General features: G+C 49.7%; 3 protein-coding genes across 5 annotated transcripts; 2 read left to right on the plus strand and 1 right to left on the minus strand.

Moving 5' to 3' along the window:
* The first annotated feature begins 279 nt into the window (after positions 1 to 279).
* Cldn7 (claudin 7) lies at positions 280 to 2457 on the plus strand. Of its 2 annotated transcripts, XM_090349724.1 has the most exons (5): positions 280 to 415; positions 608 to 937; positions 1697 to 1861; positions 1947 to 2031; positions 2142 to 2457. In XM_090349724.1, exons 2-5 carry the CDS (start codon positions 715 to 717, stop codon positions 2302 to 2304), a joined length of 636 nt encoding a protein of 211 aa, XP_090205850.1. In that variant the 5' UTR covers positions 280 to 415; positions 608 to 714; the 3' UTR covers positions 2305 to 2457. The 2 variants fall into 2 exon arrangements, with proteins under 2 accessions (XP_090205850.1, XP_090205849.1); XM_090349723.1 differs by having other exon boundaries at positions 280 to 937.
* A 139-nt stretch (positions 2458 to 2596) lies between these two features.
* Elp5 (elongator acetyltransferase complex subunit 5) lies at positions 2597 to 13759 on the minus strand. 2 transcript variants are annotated; one of them, XM_090349721.1, is made up of 9 exons: positions 13687 to 13759; positions 12356 to 12498; positions 12133 to 12193; positions 11961 to 12041; positions 8443 to 8660; positions 5515 to 5696; positions 4525 to 4617; positions 3624 to 3724; positions 2597 to 3014 (listed from the first exon to the last, which is right to left on the minus strand). In XM_090349721.1, the coding sequence occupies exons 2-9, from the start codon at positions 12396 to 12398 to the stop codon at positions 2900 to 2902; spliced, it is 894 nt and encodes a 297-aa protein (XP_090205847.1). In that variant the 5' UTR covers positions 12399 to 12498; positions 13687 to 13759; the 3' UTR covers positions 2597 to 2899. The 2 variants fall into 2 exon arrangements, with proteins under 2 accessions (XP_090205847.1, XP_090205846.1); XM_090349720.1 differs by lacking the exon at positions 13687 to 13759 and adding an exon at positions 12580 to 12680.
* Ctdnep1 (CTD nuclear envelope phosphatase 1) lies at positions 12803 to 20601 on the plus strand. Its single transcript, XM_090349722.1, has 8 exons — positions 12803 to 13710; positions 17497 to 17563; positions 17655 to 17773; positions 17981 to 18052; positions 18446 to 18562; positions 18679 to 18790; positions 19773 to 19857; positions 20151 to 20601. Exons 1-8 carry the CDS (start codon positions 13609 to 13611, stop codon positions 20209 to 20211), a joined length of 735 nt encoding a protein of 244 aa, XP_090205848.1. The 5' UTR covers positions 12803 to 13608; the 3' UTR covers positions 20212 to 20601.
* The last annotated feature ends 526 nt before the right edge of the window (positions 20602 to 21127 follow it).

Below are 21127 nucleotides of genomic sequence, written 5' to 3' on the forward strand. Positions count from 1 at the left end.
GGTGCCAGGGGCTGCCCACTTCGGATGGACTCAGTCCGTGGACTTTCGGATCTCCAAGAAGCTACCGCCTCTCCCTCACCCGCCGTCTTCAAAGTCCGGCAAGTGAAGGGGGCGTGACCCTGGCGCTCAGGTTTCTTCCTCACCACCTGGGCCCGGAGGGGTAGGGGCCAGGACTTCCGGTTCAGGTGAGTGTCCCTGTAGTGACGTCAGGTCACCCTCGACTGGCCCTCCGGTCCCGCCTCCCCCTCGCGCGCGCCCCGCGCCCTACTTATACTCAGGTGCGCCGCACCTGCCGGCCCGCACCTCCGGACTCCGCGCTGCTCTGCGCTCCGCCCGCTGCTCGCTACCGCCCGGGGCGGAACGGCCCAGAAACACCCCCGGGGTCGCGCCCTGAGGGCCCCTCCATTTCCTGGAGGTAGGGTCGGGAGACCGCCGGAGGGAAGTACCCGGGAAGTGCCTGGCCTCCGGCACGGCTTCCCTCGGGAACCTGTCCTTCGAGCACAGCCAGTTCCCTCGGCTGCCAGGGGTGGATTTGTGTTTTACTTCGGGTGACCAGATTTGCAGTCACCGGGCACCAACGTTTTTAATTCTTATTTTTGTCTCTTAGGGTGACTCCAATTACACCCGGTCTGTCTTTGGGGGGGCCTTCCTTTTTGGCTCTGTTTGGCTTGTAGGGTCGCGCTCCCAGGGTCCCCATCTTTTTGGAGGGCGAAAATGGCCAATTCGGGCCTGCAGTTGTTAGGCTTCTCCATGGCCATGCTGGGCTGGGTGGGCCTGGTGGCCAGCACCGCCATCCCGCAGTGGCAGATGAGCTCGTACGCGGGCGACAACATCATCACCGCCCAGGCCATGTACAAGGGGCTGTGGATGGACTGCGTCACGCAGAGCACCGGCATGATGAGCTGCAAGATGTACGACTCGGTGCTCGCCCTGCCGGGTAAGGCCTCGGGCCGACGGGGCGGACGCGCCCCGGGCGGGGCGGGTAGGTCAGGGCCGGAGCCCCACGGCGCTGCGCCCCGGGTTGCCAGGGAGCTGGAGGGAGTGGACGCCCCGGGGCCGCGGTTAGATCTGGTACCATTCTGTTGGGCTGCGTGAATCCGCACCCGGGCGCCCGCCGGGCCCGCTCCCTCTCCCTCGGTTCGGGGAGTCCAGGCCAGGGCCCACGCGAGGCGCGCCCTCTGCGCCCCGGACGGACACAAGGGCGCGAGGCGGAGGCCGCGGCCTGGGCCGCAGAGCTCGGGTGGTGTTTTGTTAGACGTGGGCCGCCACCTGCGACCTCTAATCTTATCGGCAGATTAGCCAAGCCACAAACCCGGTGGCTTCGATAGCGGGGCCGGCGCCGGGGCTGGCGGGCCGGGGTGGCCGGGCCCTCGCGCGGCGCTCCTTTCCCAGGGCCCCCTAGCCCACTTCCCCCTGACGGGCGCGGTTTCATCGAAACCTCGGCGCCCCGGGCGGGTTCTGGGGCAGAGGGCGGGGCCGGGGCCGGGGCGGGGCGGTTGCGCGAGGCCGAGGGGCGGGGGCAGGTGGCTTTGGCGGAGGGGAGGGCGGGGGAGAAGGGGGGGCAGATCTGCGTGGTAACGGAACGACCCAGTGATAAAGCCTCCGAACCTAGCAGGTGCGCTCCGGGTCTTGAAGGCCCGTGCCTTCCCGGGCCTCCCGTATTTCCAGCAATAACCGGGCTACTTCTCCTCCACAGGGGCCATACAGGCCACTCGGGCCCTCATGGTGGTATCCCTGGTGCTGGGCTTCCTGGCCATGTTTGTGGCTACAATGGGTATGAAGTGCACACGTTGTGGGGGAGACGATAAAGTGAAGAAGGCCCGAATAGCCATGACTGGAGGCATCATTTTCATCGTGGCTGGTGAGCCTCGGCTCCAAGGTGGGCCTGGGGGTGGGTGAGGTGATGGTTTGGCCACCGGGAATGAACAGAATCCTTCTCTCTCCAGGTCTTGCCGCTTTGATAGCATGCTCCTGGTACGGCCATCAGATTGTCACAGACTTCTATAATCCCTTGACCCCCATGAATTTTAAGTAAGTTTGGGAGCCCTGCTTCTTCAGACAGACCTGAGGTCCTGGGATATTGGGATAGGAAACAAGGCAGAGACAGGCCAGATTCTGACTCCAACCCCTTCTCTCCACAGATACGAGTTTGGTTCTGCCATCTTTATTGGCTGGGCGGGGTCTGCTCTGGTCCTCCTGGGAGGTGCGCTGCTGTCTTGCTCCTGCCCTGGGAGTGAGAGCAAAGCTGTGTATCGGGCACCCCATTCCTACCCTAAGTCCAACTCTGCCAAGGAATATGTGTAACCTGGCACCCTTGTGCCCCAGTGGGATGGGCTGGGGGTGCCCAGATGTTTCAAAAACTTAGGGCAGAGGACTCAGCCTGTGAGCAAGGTACCAAAGGCCATCCCGGCCACTATCCCTGCACACCATGTACAGTTCTCTGGGGGGTGGGGGAGGGGGAGGAAAAAAAGGGGAGCATGTGCTTTTTGTACAGTAATAAACATTTTGGAAAGTAGGCTCTCTCTTCTTTTCATGCCTCTTGCTTTCTTTCCACATAAGTCTACTTCAGTTCAGTGAGTCTACAGAGCACCAATGGTACCAGGCCATCCAGTCCACTTTATTGTCATTGTTTAGGCTTAATACTTCACATGCCTGGCTTCCCATCCATTTCTACTCCCACCCACTAGTTCAAATAGCTACCGCTACCACACACACACACACACACACACACACATTTATTGGGAAGGAAGGTTCCTATCCGCTTGTTCCCCTGATCTCAGTTCATGGTAGGGCCTACAACAAAGGTGGTGCAGGGAGAGGGTAAGGTCAATTCAAATAACACAAGGGTGCTTCTAAGTCCACAATTTTTCTTCTCACTGGTCTAGCCAGATCTGGCCAGTCAAACGTCTAGGTCATCGTCTGGGTCTTCTTGGTCTAGATCATCATAAACATCTGGCTCATAGAAGATCTGGCTGGTAGACTGACCTGGTCCAGATCGCAGCAGGGCCTGCTGTCTGAGAAGACAAGAGTTGAAGAGGATGAGTGATAGGAGTCAGGTGTGGGTTCACTTTTCCACATGACTCAGGCAAACATCCTAGGCCCCTGTACCATTTTCTTGGGCCAAGTCCCTTTCTTTGACCTTCATGTTTGGTTAGAGCTCAAGTTTTCCAGGACCATTTGGTCGTGGGACAGAACTCTGATACTACTCTAACAGCACATTCATGTTCTCAGCAGCTTGAGGGCAAGGATTTGACATCCTAGCCTCACCTGCCCACTCACAGGGACAGGTATCTACTCAGCTACTTAACCAGCCATGACAGCTCCTTGCCCTAGCAAGCCACCTTTCCAATCTAGTCTGGCTTAGCCAAGGCCTAGATTATTACGGGGGAGGCCCACAGTGGTGAAATTCAGAGCTCTAGTGGAGGGAGAAGACAAAACCTTCTTGCCATTGTGGGAGGTATATGTGACCAGAGAGCCACTACCACTCCCTACTTGTCTGTAAGGTGGACTTCAGCCCCTATAAAGTCATGAAAGGTTAATCAATAACCTGTCAACACCCTATCTTCTGCGACCTAGATGCTGAGCTCTACCCAGGGACCCAGGCATTTAGGCTCCAATCTTACTTTTCAGAGCTGAATTGAAAAGGCAGAGTCAGGTTATCTTTGGCTTCTCTTTCTTTCTTGGACAGGTGAAGGTTAAAAGTCAAGTGAGTTGTGGGATCCACCTGTAGGTACAAAAATATGCTGCTACTCAGCCACATCACTGGAGTCCTAGCCTCAACCCCCAACCCTCTGCACTTTGTATTTCCTCTCCTTTGACCACACCCTACACTCCTAAGCTCCACTTCCTTGTTCTAGCCCCCACACTTTTTCTTGCTTTCTTTTTTTTGGGCCAGTCTTGGTGCTTGAACTCAGTCCTTGGTTTCTCAAGGCCAGCACTCTACCATGTGAGCCACAGAACTGCTTCTGGCTTTTTCTGTGTATGTGATATCGAGGAATTGAACCTAGGGATTTATGTATGCTAGGCAAGCACTCTTCTACTAGGCCATGATCCCGGCCCCAAGTATTTTCTTTTCTATTTTTGCCAGGCCTGGGGCTTGAACTCTGGGCCTGAGTACCATCCCTGAGCTTCATTTGCTCAAGGCTAGGACTCTACCAATCGAGCCACAGCACTACTTTAGGCTTTTTCTGTTTATGTGGAACTGAGGAACCAAACCCAGGGCTTCACACATACTAGACAAGCACTCTACCACTAAGCCACATTCCCAGCTCCCCGCCCCACTACACTTATTTTTTTTGGGGGGGGGGGGGCTGGAACTGGGGTTTGAACCTGGGTCCAATCCTTGAGCTATTTTGCTCAAGGCTAGTGCTCTATCACTTAAACACAGCTCCACTTCTGGATTTTGGTGAGTAATTTGGATATATAGTCTCTCAGACTTTCCTGTTTGGGCTGGTTTTGAACCACAAGCTGCAGATCTCAGTTTCCTGAGGTAGGAGCCATGGATACCCAGCCAAACGTAAATACCAGAGGCACAGAGGAACTTGGCTGCTGCTGGGACTCCACAGGCCCCTCTTGGAGATCCAGGCTGAAGTCAGGAAGGATGGAGAACCAATGAGTCTGTACTGAAGAAAGAAAAGATTAAAAACAACAACAACAACAGCCAGGCACAGTGGTGGTGGCGGTTCAGGACTGTAATCCTAGCTACTGAGGATCCAGATTCAAAGCCTGCCTGGGAGATTATCTTAAGTGGGACTGTGGCTCCACGTGTAGGGTGGTAGCCTTGAGTTGAAGAGCTCAGGGAGAGTGCTCAGGCCCAGAGTACAAGCCCCATGACCCCCCCCCCCACCCAAAAAAAAAAATCAGGACTCATAACTCCTTTATCTAATAATCCTGGGCTTTTAAGTTTTCCCATTTTCTGGAAGAGGGCCTATTTCCATGGTTAAGTTGACAAGCTAAGTCAAAAACAATCCTTAGTTCAAGTGCTGGGTATGCCACTTGCCACTTCTAGTTTCCTACCTTGGCCAAGTAGTTTAAATTTAAACTTCCATGGACTGGCTTCCCAGGCTGTAAAATGAGTATATAATATACTCACAGTGAAGATTAAAGGGGGTAAATGGTAGAAAACACAAGAAAAGGGGCTGGGGATGTGGCTCAGGACCTAAGGCTCTGGGTTCTGTTCCTTGTACCACAAGAATAACAACATGGGGAAGTACTAGAATCATTACGTTTTTTTTTTTTTTTGGGGGGGGGGGGGTTGTCCATTCTGGGGCTTGAACTTGGCCTGGGCACTATCCTTGAGCTTTATCAAGGCTAGCGCTCTATTACTTGAGCCACATCACCACGTCCGGCTTCTTCTGTGTATATGATATGGAAGGCTTTTTGCATGCTAGGCAAGCACTCTACCCCTAGGCCACACTCCTGGCACTGGAGCTGTCAGGTTTTTCATGGTGCTTTCCATTATGTCACCTCTTTCTCTGACCCCAATCTCTAGGCTTCCCTATTGCCTCTGCTGACCTGATAAACGGGGCGCTGTTGGGGCCTTCGGTAGAGGATGTGAACAGAAGTGTGGCCCATTTTGCCATCCATGGTCACCTCCGTTTGAGCAAGGCTGCTCAGTGCCCCCAAGGGGCCTGGTCCATGAAGCTCTTCATGCAGTAGGCCCAGCACACACACCTGCCTTACAGGGGCGCTAACACCTGGAAAGAATCCCCCCCCCCACAAAAAAAATTAGGGTATGAAGCTTTCAGGGTATGCCTAGAGAGGTGCATATCTGTCACAGCTCTACCACAAGCTCAACTTAGCAAGCCAATTTTTTTTTTTTTTTTTTTTGCCAGTCCTGGGGCTTGAACACAGGGCTTGGGCACTGTCCTTGGGCTTTCCTCAAGGATAGCGCTCTACCCCTTGAGCCACAATACTACTTCCAGCTTTTTCTATGTATCTGGAATCAAACCTGGATCTTCGTGCATGCTAAGCAAGCACTCTACCACTAGGCCAAACTCTCAGCCCCATCTGTGGCCAATATTGCCTGCCCTGAGCATCTTGAAGCCCACAATTTTTTTCTGGGGGGGAAGGGGGACTGCTCCTGGCACATGAAGTGTGAGCTGGGGTGCCAACTTTGAGCTAGTACTCTACCACTTTTGTCATGGCACCACTCCAGCCTTTTCTGTGATTAATTGCAGCCAAAAGTCTCATGGACTTTCCTCCCCCTGGCAGGCTTTGAACTGCAATCCTCAGATTGCCTTCTGAATAGATTACAGGCATGAGCCACAGGCACCTGCTAATGTTTGTTTGTCCCTTCCTCCCTTCCTCTCTTTCTGCCAGTCCTGGAGCTTGAACTCAGGGCATGAGCACTGTCCTTGGGCTTTCTCAAGGCTAGAGCTCTACCACTTGAGCCACAGCGCCACTTCCAGAATTTTGTATGTATGTGGTAGCAATGAATCGAACCTGAGTCTTCTTGCATGCTAGGCAAACACCACTAGCCCAAACTCCTGGCCCCGTCTTTGACCTTTCTCAAGGCTGGCACTTTACCATGTGAGTCACAGCACTACTTCCAGCTTTTTCTGTATATGTGGTACTAAGGAACCAAACACAGCGCTTCATGCATGCTAGGCAAGCACTCTACTACTAGGCCACACTCCTGGCCCATGTTTGTGTTTCTTTTTTTGGTCAGGCATGGGGCTTGAATTCAAGGCCTAGCAGCTATTTAAGCTCTTCAGCTTAAGGTTAGTGCTCTACCACTTCTGGTTTTCTGGTGGTTAACTGAAGAGTCTCAAAGACTTTCATGCCCAGGCTGGCTTTGAACCACTATCTTCAGATATAAGTCTCCTGAGGAACTAGGATGATTGACTTGAGCCACCAGCACCCAGCAACATTAATGTTTTAATCCTTACAAAGTCAGCTCATATCATGTGGCAATTTTAAGGATTTTAATTTTAATGCGATCTATCACATGCCCCTCTGCTGCCTCTGCTTCCCACACATGAGGATTACATTCATGCCCACCCTTAACCCCATTTTAAATCCTTTACAGGGAAAATTGAAGCACTGAGAAATCAAGTACTCCAATATATAGCTGGGTGTGTCTGACCCAAAGTGTATGCTAGTATCACTGTGTGATTCAGTGCCCGGGCCAAATCTGCCTAGCTGATCTTTTGCTCTTCAGGATAATTCCTTTCTTCAGGTGTCTGGTGCACATCCCTTTATCATCACAGTCCCTACCTATGTCATGACAGCCCTATCAGATTATCTTGTAACTACCTGTTTACCTCTCTGTGTTTCTTAGAGACTTTGAGCTCCAGGAAGACTACAAGTTAATCTTTACTTTTTCATTATTTATTATTTGGATCAGATACATTGTATGTATTTAGTATTTGTTGAAGGACTGAAAGGATTTTTTTTTTTTTAAAAGCTTTGAAAGTATGGGTATGGTAGCACAGATCTGCCAGCGCTGGAAGGCAGAACCAGTAAAACTGAGTTCAAGGCCACAGGGAGCTATACACCAAAACCTTATCTCCAAGAAAGAAAACCAAAAGCAAAACAACCCAAGCTAACCAGCATGTGGCTCATGCCTGTAATCCTAGCTACTCAGGAGGCTAAGATCTGAGGATTGAGGTTCAAAACCAGCCTGGGTACTAACGAAACATGAGACTCTTATCTCCAATTAACCACTAGAAAATGGGAAGTGGGGCTGTGGCTCAATGGGTAGAGCGGTAGCCTTGAGCTGAAGAGCTTAGGGACAGCGCCCAGGCCCAGGCCCAGGGTTCAAGTCCCATGACCCACAAAAAACCAAAACAAAACAAAACAAAAAAACCTAAGCTGGATGCTTATAGTCAGGGCACTGGGGAGGGACTGACTCCTAGTCTCTTTAATTCAGTCTGAATTACACCGCAAGATTCTGTTTCAAAAATATAAAGCAAAAACCAAAAAGTTGTAACAACAATGACAAAAATAAAAGCCTAACACTTGGGTGTGAGTGTCTCATGCCTAGAATCCCACTATTCAGGAGGCTGAGACTTGAGGATCATGGTACACGACTCTTAATCTTAAATAAACTTTTTTTTTTTTTTTTTTTTTTGCCAGTCCTGGGCTTGAGCTCAGGGCCTGAGCACTGTCCTTGGACTTTCTCAAGGCTAGAGCTCTACCACTTGAGCCTCAGCACCACTTCCGGCTTTATTCTTTGTACCTGTGACTCAAGTGGTAGAGTGCTAGCCCAGATCAAGAGAAACTCAGGGATGGCACCCAGGCCCTGAGTTTTAAGACCCAGTACTGGCACACACACAAAAGAAAACAAGGAAAACCAATCCCCCCAACCCCTAACCCAAATAGTCAGAGATGGCAGAAGGCCTAACTAGAGATCCCTGATTATTCTTCTTAGGGTGGAGGGAACAGGGAGACATTGCTTGGCAGGAGATATAAGAGGAAGCACTAAAGGAGAGGTCTTACCAGGACAGGAGTTTCCACGGCTCAGAACATGCAGCATCTGGCAGAGTTCGGTGCAAGGAAGATGAAGCAACAACCAGCTGAGTGAATCCACAGCAATGGTGACAGAGCCAGAATCTGTCCTGCACAGGGCTCTCAAGGTTCCCAGAGGTCCCCCAGGCTGGGCCTCCCCAGTGTTTGACCAATTGAGGGGATCTCTAAAGAGGTCATGGTAAACGAGCCTGCAAGGGGAAAACAGGAAAGCTATTACCTTTATTTTCAACCTCCAAATTTTTTCCTTAGGTCTTTGGGATTTTGTTTCCTCAATTTTCTCTAATATCATAAGTATTAATGAGAGCCAATTACTTAGAAGCCAATGATTAGAAGCTGACTTTAGCATTTGGCAGCCTAAGTGCTGCTATGTTTGACTTTATTATTGGCCAAAGTTTCTTATCTGGGAATTCTGTGACATTTGTCCTAAACTCTCCATCTAAACCGCCACTGAATGAAGTAGAGACTTTGTCACTTTCTGGCAGCATTTTCTTTTTCTTTTTTGCCAGTCCTGGGGCTTGAACTTAGGGCCTGGGCACTGTTCTTGGGCTTTCTCAAGGCTATATATATGTGGTACTAAGGAATTGAACCTGTATCTTCATGCATGCTAAGTAAGCGCTCTTAACAACTAGGTCAAACTCCTGGCAGTATTTTCTAAGATTCATTAGGGCAGGAAATAAGTTAACTCTTCTACTGCTCTGCCTCCAGTGCCTAACGTAATACCTGGTTTACAATCTGTGCCCCTATATACATAACTAGTAAGTGAACCTGGATTACTATAGTAGCCTTCCTACCCCATCTCTCAGTCTCCAGGCTGCTTCCTTCCAATCCATTCTCCATATGGTGATCCACTGGAGCCACAACACCACTTCTGACTTTTTTATATATGCAGTACGGAGGAACGGAACCCGGATCTTTGCGCATGCTAGGCAAGCACTCTACCACTAGGCCAAACTCCCAGCCCCTAGACTTCTTTCTATCAGGTATAGTGTTAGCATTCTCTTCCCAATTGCCTTTGGGATACCATTTCAACTCCTTTTCATGCTCTGTAAGACCTTTCAAAAGTCAAGAATTTCTTTAGTAAGTACATTAGTAAGCTCTTCTACCTGCTATGAACAGAAACCCCTTATTATTCGTCCCTAGTTCTACACTTGCTGTATCTTTTTTTTTGGAGGGGGGGTCATGGGGCTTGAACTCGGCCTGGGCTCTGTCCCTGAGCTCTTTAGCTCAAGGCTACTGCCCTATCCCTGGAGCCACAGCCCCACTTCCCATTTTCTAGAGGTTAACTGGAGATAAGAGTCTCAGGTCCTTTTGTGCCTGGGCTGGCATTGAACCTTCATCCTCAAATTTTAGCCTTCTGAGTAACTAGGATTACAGGCGTGAGCCACCGTACCTGGCCTATACTTGCTGTTTCTAAGACAACTCTTCAGTAGCCCACAATTAAATACTGACTCAGGTCTAGATCCTATGACTGGATTTAAGTACCATTAGATTCTAAATAAGTCAAAAGGCGTGCTTTGTTGTTAGCTGTGCCTGGGCCTTGAACTTAGGGCCTGGGCTGTCTCTATGCTCAAGGCTGGAGCTCTACCACTTGAGCCACAGCACTACTTCAAGCTTTTTCTGTACATGTGGTTCTGAGGAATCAAACCCACACATGCTAGGCAAGTACTCTACAACTAAGTCACATTCCCACTTCCCAGAGCTTGCTTATTCTTACCCTTTAGTAACTTTTCTAGTACCAAACTACTATTGTTTTCCATTTACTTATGTATGCTATGTATGCTTTGTTGTTTTGTGCTGGTCTGGTGCTCAAACTCAGGAACTAGGCACTGTCCCTGGGCTTTTTTGCTCAAGGTTAGTGCTCTACCATTCAGCCACAGTTACACATCTGGCTTCTGTGGTGCTTAATTGGAGATAAGAATCTCATGGACCTTCTTGCCAGAGCTGGCTTTGATCTGCAATCCTCAGATCTCAGCCACTTGAGTGAACCACTGGCACCTGGCTTTATTCATTTATTTTTGTGGTAGAGTTCTGAACTCAGTACCTTGTGCTTGCTAGGCAGGTGCTCTACTGCTTGAGTCCCTTTGCCAACCCCTTTTTATGTAGGCTATTTTTGAGATGGGATCTTTCTTTATGCCTGTAAAATTCTGGATTAAGAAGCTATCTGTGCTTCCATTTATGGCTGGGATGACAGGTGAGCACCACTGAATCTAGCCATTATCTGAGATGACGTCACAAAACTTTCATGTTTAGGCTGGCCTCACACCATGGACAATTCCTCTCCCTCACTCTATCTCTTAAATAGCTAGGAGTGCAGGCATGATCTATACACCCAGTTCATTTCTATTACTCTCTTAACTTCTGGGGTCTCTATTTTGAATGGCTTAAATCATCACTATTCCTTCCTTATCTTTACTCATCCTCCTCAAGATTCACATCCATTCTTTCAGTGAATACTTTTAAGCTGCTCAGACAGGAGCGTGGCCTAGTGGTAGTGTGCTGGTGTAGCATAGACGAAGCCCTGAACCATATACACAGAGAATACCAGAAGTGGTGCTGTGGCTTAAGTGGCAGAATGCTAGTCTTGAGCAGAAAGTGTCCAAGGACAGTGCTCAGGCCCTGAGTTCAAGCCCCAAGACTGGGGGTGAGGGGAGAAGGGAAGAAGCTGCTCACCACAGGGAACAAAAGATAAATAAACTTTAGGCTCTTAAAATTGTTGCCTGTGAAAAACAGGCTTCTGACAATTTTGCTATGAAATATCAGAATGTTTCACAAAGGTAGAATGTTTTTAACTAGGCAATGTTCAAGTTTAGGGATGCGGGCCTTAAAATGGCCGACAAATGACAAAGACAGTAAGAAACTGTTACCAAGAGAAAACTTCAGCCTGTGAAATGCTACAAGTAATCAAACCTGTCAGAAAAATCAGTTTGCTGACTTAAAACTATTACTGATTTTGCTGGGTGATGATGGCTCCTGCCTGTAATTTTAGCTATGCAAGAGGCTGAGATCTGAGACTTCCAGTTTGAAGCCAGTCCAGTCATACAAATCCATTAAGAGTCTTATCTCCACTGAATCAACAAAAAGCCAGAAGCGCAAGTGTGGCTCAAATGGTAGAGCTCCAGCCTTGAGCAAAAAAAAGCCAAGCAAGAGGACAGGGTCCTCAGTTTGAACACCTGTATTAGCACACACATGCGTGCGCACATACACACAAATCAATAATTTTGGAGGCATACAGCTGAGGAAATACACTATTAGCTTCCACTAATTTGCTGGAGATAACATCTAATGGCTTGAAGGTTAGGATAATAGTTGGGAACCAAAGAGCTTGTTGGAAACATGTAGTATGGTCTCACTTGCTTCCCTCCCGCTAGATATGGCTGTCCAATGTCACTACCTACACACCAAGTTGTGGGTTGTTTTTAACTGCTGAGGAAGTCCGTTAGACCCCCGAGAACCTACACCTAATGAAATCCCTTCCGAAATTTACTTACCGGCTGTTGACATCCGGCTCAAAACCTTCTCGAAATTCTTCCTCGCTCACTTCACAGCCCAGGACATGGACTTGCTCCCCGCTAGGGCGGAGATGAGGGGAAAATGAAGAGTCAGGAACAGACTCCCTTCCAAGCCAGGGCAGAATGGAGAGGCACTGGGAGATTAACTCACCCTAGCGCAGATTTCTTGACCAGAGCCTTCAGGAGACCGCGCCCCTCCCACTCCACGGAATCTGGGGAGAGCGAGGGACCCAATCCATTCGTTCACGAGATTTCCGACTTCATGAGCCTGTGGCGACCTCTCCCGTTCCCTGTGACCGAGGGCCCTTTCCCTTTACTCCCCCGCTCCCCGCGAGGCCGGGCTCCCCACCACCCCCGCGGCCTCAGCCTCCCACCTCGAAGCAGCACCAGGCCACCGAAGGCCAACGACTCCAGCATCTCCACGCAGCCCGCGCGTCTGCGGACGCACCCCGATGACGTCACGGCGCCGGCCCCGCCTCGCCGGGGCGTGGCGCTCAGGATTACAGCCACCAGAAGTCTGGAATGAGAGGGGATTTCGTGTTCAGTATTCCCAGGGCGCTGGCGCGAAGGATCCTCTCCCCGGCCTCGGAACACGTACAGAAAGCCATCCGGTCTGCATGTTCACTGTGATCGCGGCGGGAAGAGGCCTGGGGAGAGCTGTCGGAGGGAGAGGAAGGGCGTCGCACCAGTCTTCCTCCCTTCCTCCCCCGCGCCGGCCGAACCTAGGGCACGTGACGTGCCCCGCCCCGTCACGTCATTGGAGACTGCGGCCCACGCCCCGCCTAGCCGCCCTTCCCGCGCGTGCGCAGGACTGCAGCCTTGTTCTGGGGACTCTTCACTTTCCTGAACCCTACTCCCCTTAAGACCGAGTAGAAGGAACAGTAATCCGGGTGAAGCGATTACACGTCACCACCGGAAGTATTGTCAGAAGGGAAGGGGAGGGGGGAAACAGGAGGAGGGAGCCCTCTGGGCAGTAAAATGGCGCCTGTCAGAGTGGGAAAACCAGCTGCAGAGGCTGCAGCCCAGCTCTTCAGCGGCTAGGGGACCCCCGGCCTCGGGGAGGGGGAGGCCACCTCCGCCCAGCGCTCCGCGCCCTCCGGCCCCCCCTCCCCCTTCCTCGCTCCAGCGCTCCGCCTGCTCCTTCTCTGCCGTCGAGGCCTTTCGCGCGCCGCTGGCCCCCACCCGCCCCTTTCCCGAGGGCAGCTCCCCAGCGCGCCTGCGCAGCGGGCCATCCTCCACTTCCCCCTCCTCCCCTCCCCCTCCCTCCCTGACCCCCTCCCCCACAGCCCCCTCCCCCATTTCTCTATACCCCTTCCCTCCTGGTCTCCGAGGACCCCATCCTAGCCTGACCTGTCTCTGCCAGAAACCTCCGTGAAGGCATCTCTGCCACTCCCCGTCCATGTGGGCCCCCGCGGGCTGCCCACGCCTGTCCCCCAGCTCCCGATTCCGCCGGGCTTCTCCCTCGCCGGGGGTGGCTCCGTGAGCCGCCCGCTTGGTGCCAATCGCTGCAGCCTCTCCTGCCACTCGGGGCCCCCGTTCTCCCTCCCGGAGGCGGGGGGCTGCCCCCGGGGGGCTGGCGGAGCTGGGCCGCGGGGGCCCCGGGGCCGGCGGTGCCGGGGTCATCGGGATGATGCGGACGCAGTGTCTGCTGGGGCTGCGCACGTTCGTGGCCTTCGCCGCCAAGCTCTGGAGCTTCTTCATTTACCTTTTACGGAGGCAGATCCGCACGGTGAGTTGGGGTGTGTGCTGGGGTTGTTGGGGTTCACTGTCAGCGGTTCTGGACTTGGTGTATGTTGAGCCTCTGGGCCTAGGAATGGAGTCTTGGGGACCTTGGAGGGGGGAGGAGACCTTACAATGGAACCGAGATTGGGTGCTTTTTTTTTTTTTTTTCCGATCTCATTTTTGGTGGCCTAGATGGTGGTGCAGGATCTGGGAACTCTTGGGGGCTAGAGTGGTGGGTGGGGCTTTCTTTAAGAAAGACTTAGAGTTGCTAAAGAAACCGGGAGTCGGGGAACACCTGTTTGCTGGCAACCGGAACTGTTGATTTGGGGTGGAGAAAGACCCTCCTATTAGAGCCTCCGGGTATGTTTGGTCTAGGAGAGATTGGCTTGTGTGTCAAGGTGGGGGTGGATTGAAGGGCATATGTAACCAGGATGGACGAAACTAGGGGAAAGTCCTGGGTGTAGAGAAACCGCTGTGGTTCTTCCCATCAAAGGAAAGTCCTCCAGAAAGACCCAGGAAACGTTTCCCAGTGTGGGTGTGGGTATAGGGATATAGTGAAAGTCTTGGCATTGAAAAAGCTGCTTTTATGATGGATGTCTTTAGTTATGGAAGGGAACACATTCATGTTGGACATCCCTGTTACAGAACTGGGTGATCAATTGTGAACCTTGCACTTGGAGACGAGCTTGCTTCCCCAGGAGTCCCAGTGCATTATGAAGGGATACTGTGGCCAGTGGAGACTGTGTTCATGTTCCCAATCATCTGTGGGCTCCCTCCCCCTAGCTTTTCTCCAAGGTCAAAGCTCCTTCAACTAATAGCATTTAATGAATGTGCTCTTGTGTTCTCATCATCCCTGAGACAAATTCTCTGAAGTCAGATTTTTAAGGAACATTGACTGAGCAGGGCTACAGAGGGCTATATTTGTGGCATACTCCAATACAAGTTGACAGAATAGAATCACAGAGGGACAGCCTCAGGCAAAGCAAATTATGAGACAGTCCTAGAAGTAGTGGGGATTGACTTAGTTGATTTGGAGGAATGGCCTGACATTGGGTTCACTCACTCCACTACCAGAATATTCCTTCCACATCCTGATTGAGGATGAGGACTTTGCTTTATGTTGGGGATTGTAGGGAGGGCTAGTCTCCTAAGGCAGCAAGGAGACAAGAAGAAAAATTTGAGATCAGAGAAGCTGAGACAGCTAGCTTGTGGGATTTTCTTTTATGTGTTGACAGCTGTCAGTCTATTCTGCTGGACCCTGTTCTGAGAATCTCTCCTTCTCTGTAACTCATGAATTTCCTAGATGTAGTAGTAAATAGTGTAGCCCATCTATTTGAACACTTAATTCCAGTTAAAATTGCTCTCCTTCGAGCAGCACTGACCCTGCAGCCTTTTGTCCTCTCTTCTCTTCACTCTGGTTCCCCACCCCCTCTTCTGACAGATACTTGGAGCATTCCCTACATGCCCAGCATGTGCAACCTGAGATAGCAGGGCAAGACACCCGAGCTGTTTCAGCCCTCATCATAGGCCCAGGGAGCAAAGAAGGACAGATAGCTTGGGATTAAAGGGAAGAGAGCCTGTAGGTTTGCAGAAAGGGAGACTAGTTCTAGTGTGGCTTGGGGCCTACGTATGGACTGAAGAATGTTTTTGCTTTACAAGAAAGTAACAGGAAGGAAATCATCACACATGGAGATGAGTATGAGGAAATAGCCTTTGGACATTGCTTGGAGAAGCAGAACTGGAAGGTTGAGGTGGTGATGTCCTTGTTCCATCCATCACCTCTCTCAGCTCTCTTACTTCACTAGCCTTCTCCATACTCTTGTCAGCCAGCCTGGCAGGTGGGGCTTTCCAGTACTCTCCGCCTTGCCGTAGGTAAGGAAGCTGTTCAGAGGGCTGAGGTTTGCTGCAACTTGTGACTTGGCTAGTAAAGACATGAGTAGACAGGTGGCTGGTTAAAATAGGCTTGGTGGCCACTAGCCAGAAGAACTTAGCTGACCTGACAACCTCTGGGCTCCCTTATCCTCTATTCCCCTTAGAGATCCAAGGACTTCCTCTCATGATTATTATTCCTTGTCTGCCAAGAGTCTGAGGCCCTTGGCTCCCAACGGGAGAGGATGCGAATGACCAGAGTCCTTGTGGTGAGAATGATGCATCTATGTGTTCGCTCATCATCAGGCTGAGAGGATATTTACTAATTTTTACTTACTACCCTTTCTCTACAGTGTTCTAGGCATTTGGAAATAGCCATGATTGAAACAAAATTCATGCTCTCACGGAGTTTTTATTTGGTTGAGTAGATAAGTCTAGCTATGTGGCATCAGACAAGGGTTATTAAAGCCCCCTCCCCAAGCCTGTTTCACCATTCTCAAAAAATATTGCAATAACTACGTACTGTTGCTTATACCTATAATCCTATCTACTGAGGATGCTGAGATCTGAGGATCATGGTTTGAAACCTACTCAGGAAAGGAAAGTCTATGAGACTCTTACCTCAACCACTAGAAAACCAGAAGTGGTGCTGTGGCTCAGAGTGGTAGAGCACTAGCTTTGAGCATAAAAGCTCAAGAACAGCACCCAGATCCTGAGTTCAAGCCCCATGACTGACAAAACAAATTAAGCAAGAGTGAGAGGCTGTGAGTTTAAGTTCCAGTACTGGCACATACACACACAAATGGAATAATAGGAGAATTGTCTTTTGTTTTGTTTTGTCTTGGGGATTGAACCCAGTGCTTCCTATAGGCTACACGAGTGCCCTATATTGAGCTTCACCCTCACCCTTATGTATTTATTTACTTATTTGTTTGTTTATTTATTGGCAGTGGTGGGGCTTGGACTCTGGGCCTGAGTGTTGTCCCTGAGCTCTTTAGCTCAAGACTACTGACCTACCCCTTGAGCCTCCATACCGCTTCTGGTTTTCTAGTCGTTAATTAGAGATAAGAGTCTCACAGACTTTATTGTTGGAGCTGGCTTTGAACCAGGATCCTCAGATCTCAGCCTCCTGAATAGCTAGGATTATAAGTGTAAACTACCAGTCACTGGCTCTTTGAGCTTTTTTACAGTCTTTTTTTTTTTTTTTTTTTTGCCAGTCCTGGGCTTGAGCTCAGGGCCTGAGCACTGTCCTTGGACTTTTTCAAGGCTAGAGCTCTACCACTTGAGCCTCAGCACCACTTCTGGCTTTTTGCTATGTATGTGGGGTACCGAGGAATCGAACCTGGGTCTTCATGCATGCTAGGCAAGCACTCTACCACTAGGCCAAACTCCCGGCCACTCTTTGAGCTTTTTTAAACCTTTTTTCTTTTTTTTTTGGTAAGGTCTTGGAGCTTGAACACTGGGCCTGGGCATTGTCCCTGAGCTCTTCAGCTCAAGACTACTACCCTACCCCTAGAGCCACAGGGCTCTCAGGGACTTTAGTGCCTGGGCTGACTTTGAACCATGATCCTCAGATCTCACCTCAAGGTTACCACACTACCCCTGGAGCCACAGTACCACTTCCCATTTTCTAGTGTCTAAATGGAGATAAGAGTCTCATGGACTTTAGTGCTGGGACTAGATTTGAACAAGAGCTGGTTTTGAACCGTGATCTTCATATCTCAGCCTTCTGAGTAGCTAGTATTACAGGCATGAGCCACCATGCTTAGCTCAGCCCTATTTTTTAAATCTTAAGGATTAAGTGAAATAATCCTAAATCATACATATAATGCCTATCAAATGTCCACTATTTGTTGCCTGTTATTGTTATTAGAAAAGGTTTCCTTGTTAAAGTGTCTAATTCTTTTTCTCTGGTTATTCTTAGGTAATTCAGTATCAAACTGTTCGATATGATATCCTTCCCTTATCGCCTGTGTCCCGGAATAGGCTAGGTGAGTACACTGGCTAGAAAGGCTTTGGGAGGTAGGGTCCCAGCTCTGGGCTGGAGGTCCGTTCTTGTTGTTCCTTCCCATTGTGGTTCAGCCCAGGTGAAGAGGAAGATCCTGGTGCTGGATCTGGATGAGACACTTATTCACTCTCATCATGATGGGGTCCTGAGGCCTACAGTGCGGCCCGGAACACCTCCTGACTTCATCCTCAAGGTGTGTAGGGCTGGAGAGGGATGAAATGCTTACGTCTGTTACCCTGCCTTGACCCCCCCACTCTCTTACCCAGTCGTCCCAGGGCTGGGTTCCTTAAAGCAAAGAAGCAACCAGTGGAAGTGGTGGTAACAGGGTGTGTGTGTGTGTCCTGGAGGCCTGCATGGTGGCATACTGGGACTTCCCCAGCCATTCCCTGTTCCTTTATAGGTGGTAATTGACAAACATCCTGTGCGGTTTTTTGTACATAAGAGACCTCATGTGGATTTCTTCCTAGAAGTGGTGAGTGCACTTGAGATAAAGGCAAACTTTGTGATGAACTAGTTGCTGGGCTCTGGAGAAAAGGATGAGACATGGGCTAAAGAAGTTTTGTAAGGAAGTAGTTTATAGTATTTGGTGATTCATCTGTTATATTAATGTAATTCTGTCCTTCCACAGGTATCCTGTGCTTTTGTGTCTGTATATCTGAATCTGAAAGGCTACATGATATCTCAGACACTGAATTTGAAAGTTTGGGGGAGGAAGTTCAAAGTTTTGTGTACTTAGAGACATGTGATGTTGCTTTAAGACCGGAAGGACTTGATTGAAAGAGAAGTGTCTAAACAAATGAATCACCTTATATTATACACATCTGTCTCTCTCCTAAACCTCTATCCTCCCACCAATCTATTTCAGGTAAGCCAGTGGTATGAACTGGTGGTGTTTACAGCAAGCATGGAGATTTATGGCTCTGCAGTGGCAGACAAACTGGACAACAGCAGAAGCATTCTCAAGAGGAGATACTATAGACAGGTAAGTGGCTAGACTAAGGTTGGAGATGCAGACTGGGAAAAGAGGGAGGAAGGGATCTGAGAGTGAGACATTTGTCCTCATGGGGATATGGCAATACATAATCTTCTGCTTTCCAGCACTGCACTTTGGAGTTGGGCAGCTACATCAAGGACCTCTCTGTAGTCCACAGTGACCTCTCCAGCATTGTGATCCTAGATAACTCCCCAGGGGCTTATAGGAGCCATCCAGGTATGGGGGGAGGTTGGGGAGGCCTTTCTTTCTTTCTTTCTTTCTTTCTTTCTTTCTTTCTTTCTTTCTTTTCTTCCTTTCTTTTTTTGGAGTTTAAACTCTGGCCCTTGGGTTTGCTTGCTCAGTTGGCACTTTACCATTTGGAGTCATGCTATCTCTGATTTATTTTATTTTATTTTTTTGAAACAGAGTATTGTATAGTTGGGCTAGCTTGAACTTATTTTTTTCTTTCCTTTTTGGTGGTGCTACTAAGTATAGAATCCAGGATCTTTACCACTGAGGTACACCCCAGGTACCTCTGATTTTGTTTTTGTTTTTGTGTTGGAAATTGAAACCAGGGACTGACTATACATTCTATGCAAGCTACCACTGAATTAAATCCCTACCCCACCTCAGGAAAGTATTTCAAATATAGAGAGCTGGTAAGCAGGACACCTTGGCCTTGGCCCTACAAAGCTAAGATTCCTTGGTATACTGCAGGTATAAACACTAGTTATTTCAAATAATACCCCTCCTCCATTTGTCCATTTCATAATTAATTTCCAAATCAATTAACATGAAGTGAGGCCCCGCTAATATACTAAGTTTGACTAGGAGCCTCACATCGAATCTGATATCTGGAGATTCATATTTAATTTTACTTTTTTTTGGGGGGGAGGGGCGGTCCTGGGGCTTGAACTCAGGGCCTGAGCACTGTTTCTTGGGCTTTCTCAAGGTCAGCACTCTACCATTTGAGTCACAACACCACTTCCAGATTTTGTGTGTCTGTGGTACTGAGGAGTTGAAACCAGGGCTTTACTCTACCACTAGGCCATGCACCAGGCCCTTTAATTTTGCTTTTGAGAACAAACTGAAGTGTTAAGTTGTTGATTGTGGGAGTGGGACATGGACAGTATGGATTTTAAAGGAATTTTTCTAGAATAAACAAAACAGGTTTTCTTGAATTCTTCGTTTCTTCTCATCTGCATCTCATCCACTCTAGACAACGCTATCCCGATCAAATCCTGGTTCAGTGACCCGAGTGACACGGCCCTTCTTAACCTGCTCCCAATGCTGGATGCTCTCAGGTAAGGGAAGTGGGCTGTAGACACCTCGATTTCTCAGGAAAGAAGAAGGATGAGGAATCCCGAGAATAAAAAAAAGTTGGTCCTGTTTTACTTATTTACCTCTCTTCCCTTAAAGATTTAGTGTTTGAAACAGATCTTCTTACTCCAAAGATCATCACTTTCAGCTGTTAGATTTTAGTCCCATTGAACCTGTCTCATGTGAAAGTCTCACTTCTCCAGTGAGGCTGCCTTCTGTTAGTGTTGTGAACATGTCAACTGTAAGGTACTTCACCAACACGTTATTGTCATCCCAGGTTCACCGCTGATGTCCGTTCCGTGCTGAGCCGAAACCTTCACCAACATAGGCTCTGGTGACAGCTGCTCCCCCTCCACCTGCATTGGGGTGGGGGGGAAAGGGAGGGCCAGCCCTTGGGATGCCTTCGTTGCTCTGTCCAATGTGAGGACTGCCTGGGCAGGGTCTACCCCTCCCATCCCTCTCTGCCCTGGGAGCCCTACACTCCACTTGGAGTCTTGATGGACACATGGGCCAGACTGTGAAGCAGCCTCACTCTAACTTCGTGTTCACACTCCATGGAAATCCCAGACTGGGACAGGTGGAAGCCTTGGAGAGCTGAAACAATGTCTGTTGGAGAGGCAGGACTGGCCAGAGTGGGAGACATATATACAGTGATCCCGGAGGCTCAAAGAGAAGCCAAGTCAGCTTTGTTGTGATTTGATTTTTTAAAAATTCTTGTACAAAACTGATCTAATTCTTCACTCCTGCTCCAAGGGCTATGGGTGGGAGATTGGGATTTTGGGCCACTGGATCTTCCCCCAAACTTGTCCTTCCCTCAGTTTTTCTTTCTCTAGAGTCCCCATTACCTGTAACCAACTTTCTCTTTTATTCCCCCTTTCCTCTCTTTTAAACCATGCATTATAACTTTGAAACCAAATCTGCCCTAGGTCCTTCACTGGGTATTGGGGAAATGGAGGCAACTTTGTTCCCGTCCCACTCTGTCCCTGAGACAGAGGGGGAAAGACTGCCACTGGGGTGAAGGGAAAAGTGGGTTTTAGTATATGAGGATGGAACAGGGGCCTAAGGGACCAGATGCCTTGGTGGGGGATGGAAGGACAGCTTCAGAGCAGCAGGACCTAAAGAAGAAACCTGACCCCTAAAAATGCAGGCGGGGTTTTACCGGTGGGGGGCGGGGGGCTGACAGGAATATGTTAAGCAGGCACTGCCCTCTGGCTGCTGGCACCGAGGCGCCCTGCGGCTCAGCTCGGGGCGGGG

This window comes from Megascapheus bottae, chromosome 17 (genome assembly GCF_031878675.1).
Source record: "Megascapheus bottae isolate mThoBot1 chromosome 17, mThoBot2.hap1, whole genome shotgun sequence".
Classification (NCBI taxonomy): Eukaryota; Metazoa; Chordata; class Mammalia; order Rodentia; family Geomyidae; genus Megascapheus; species Megascapheus bottae.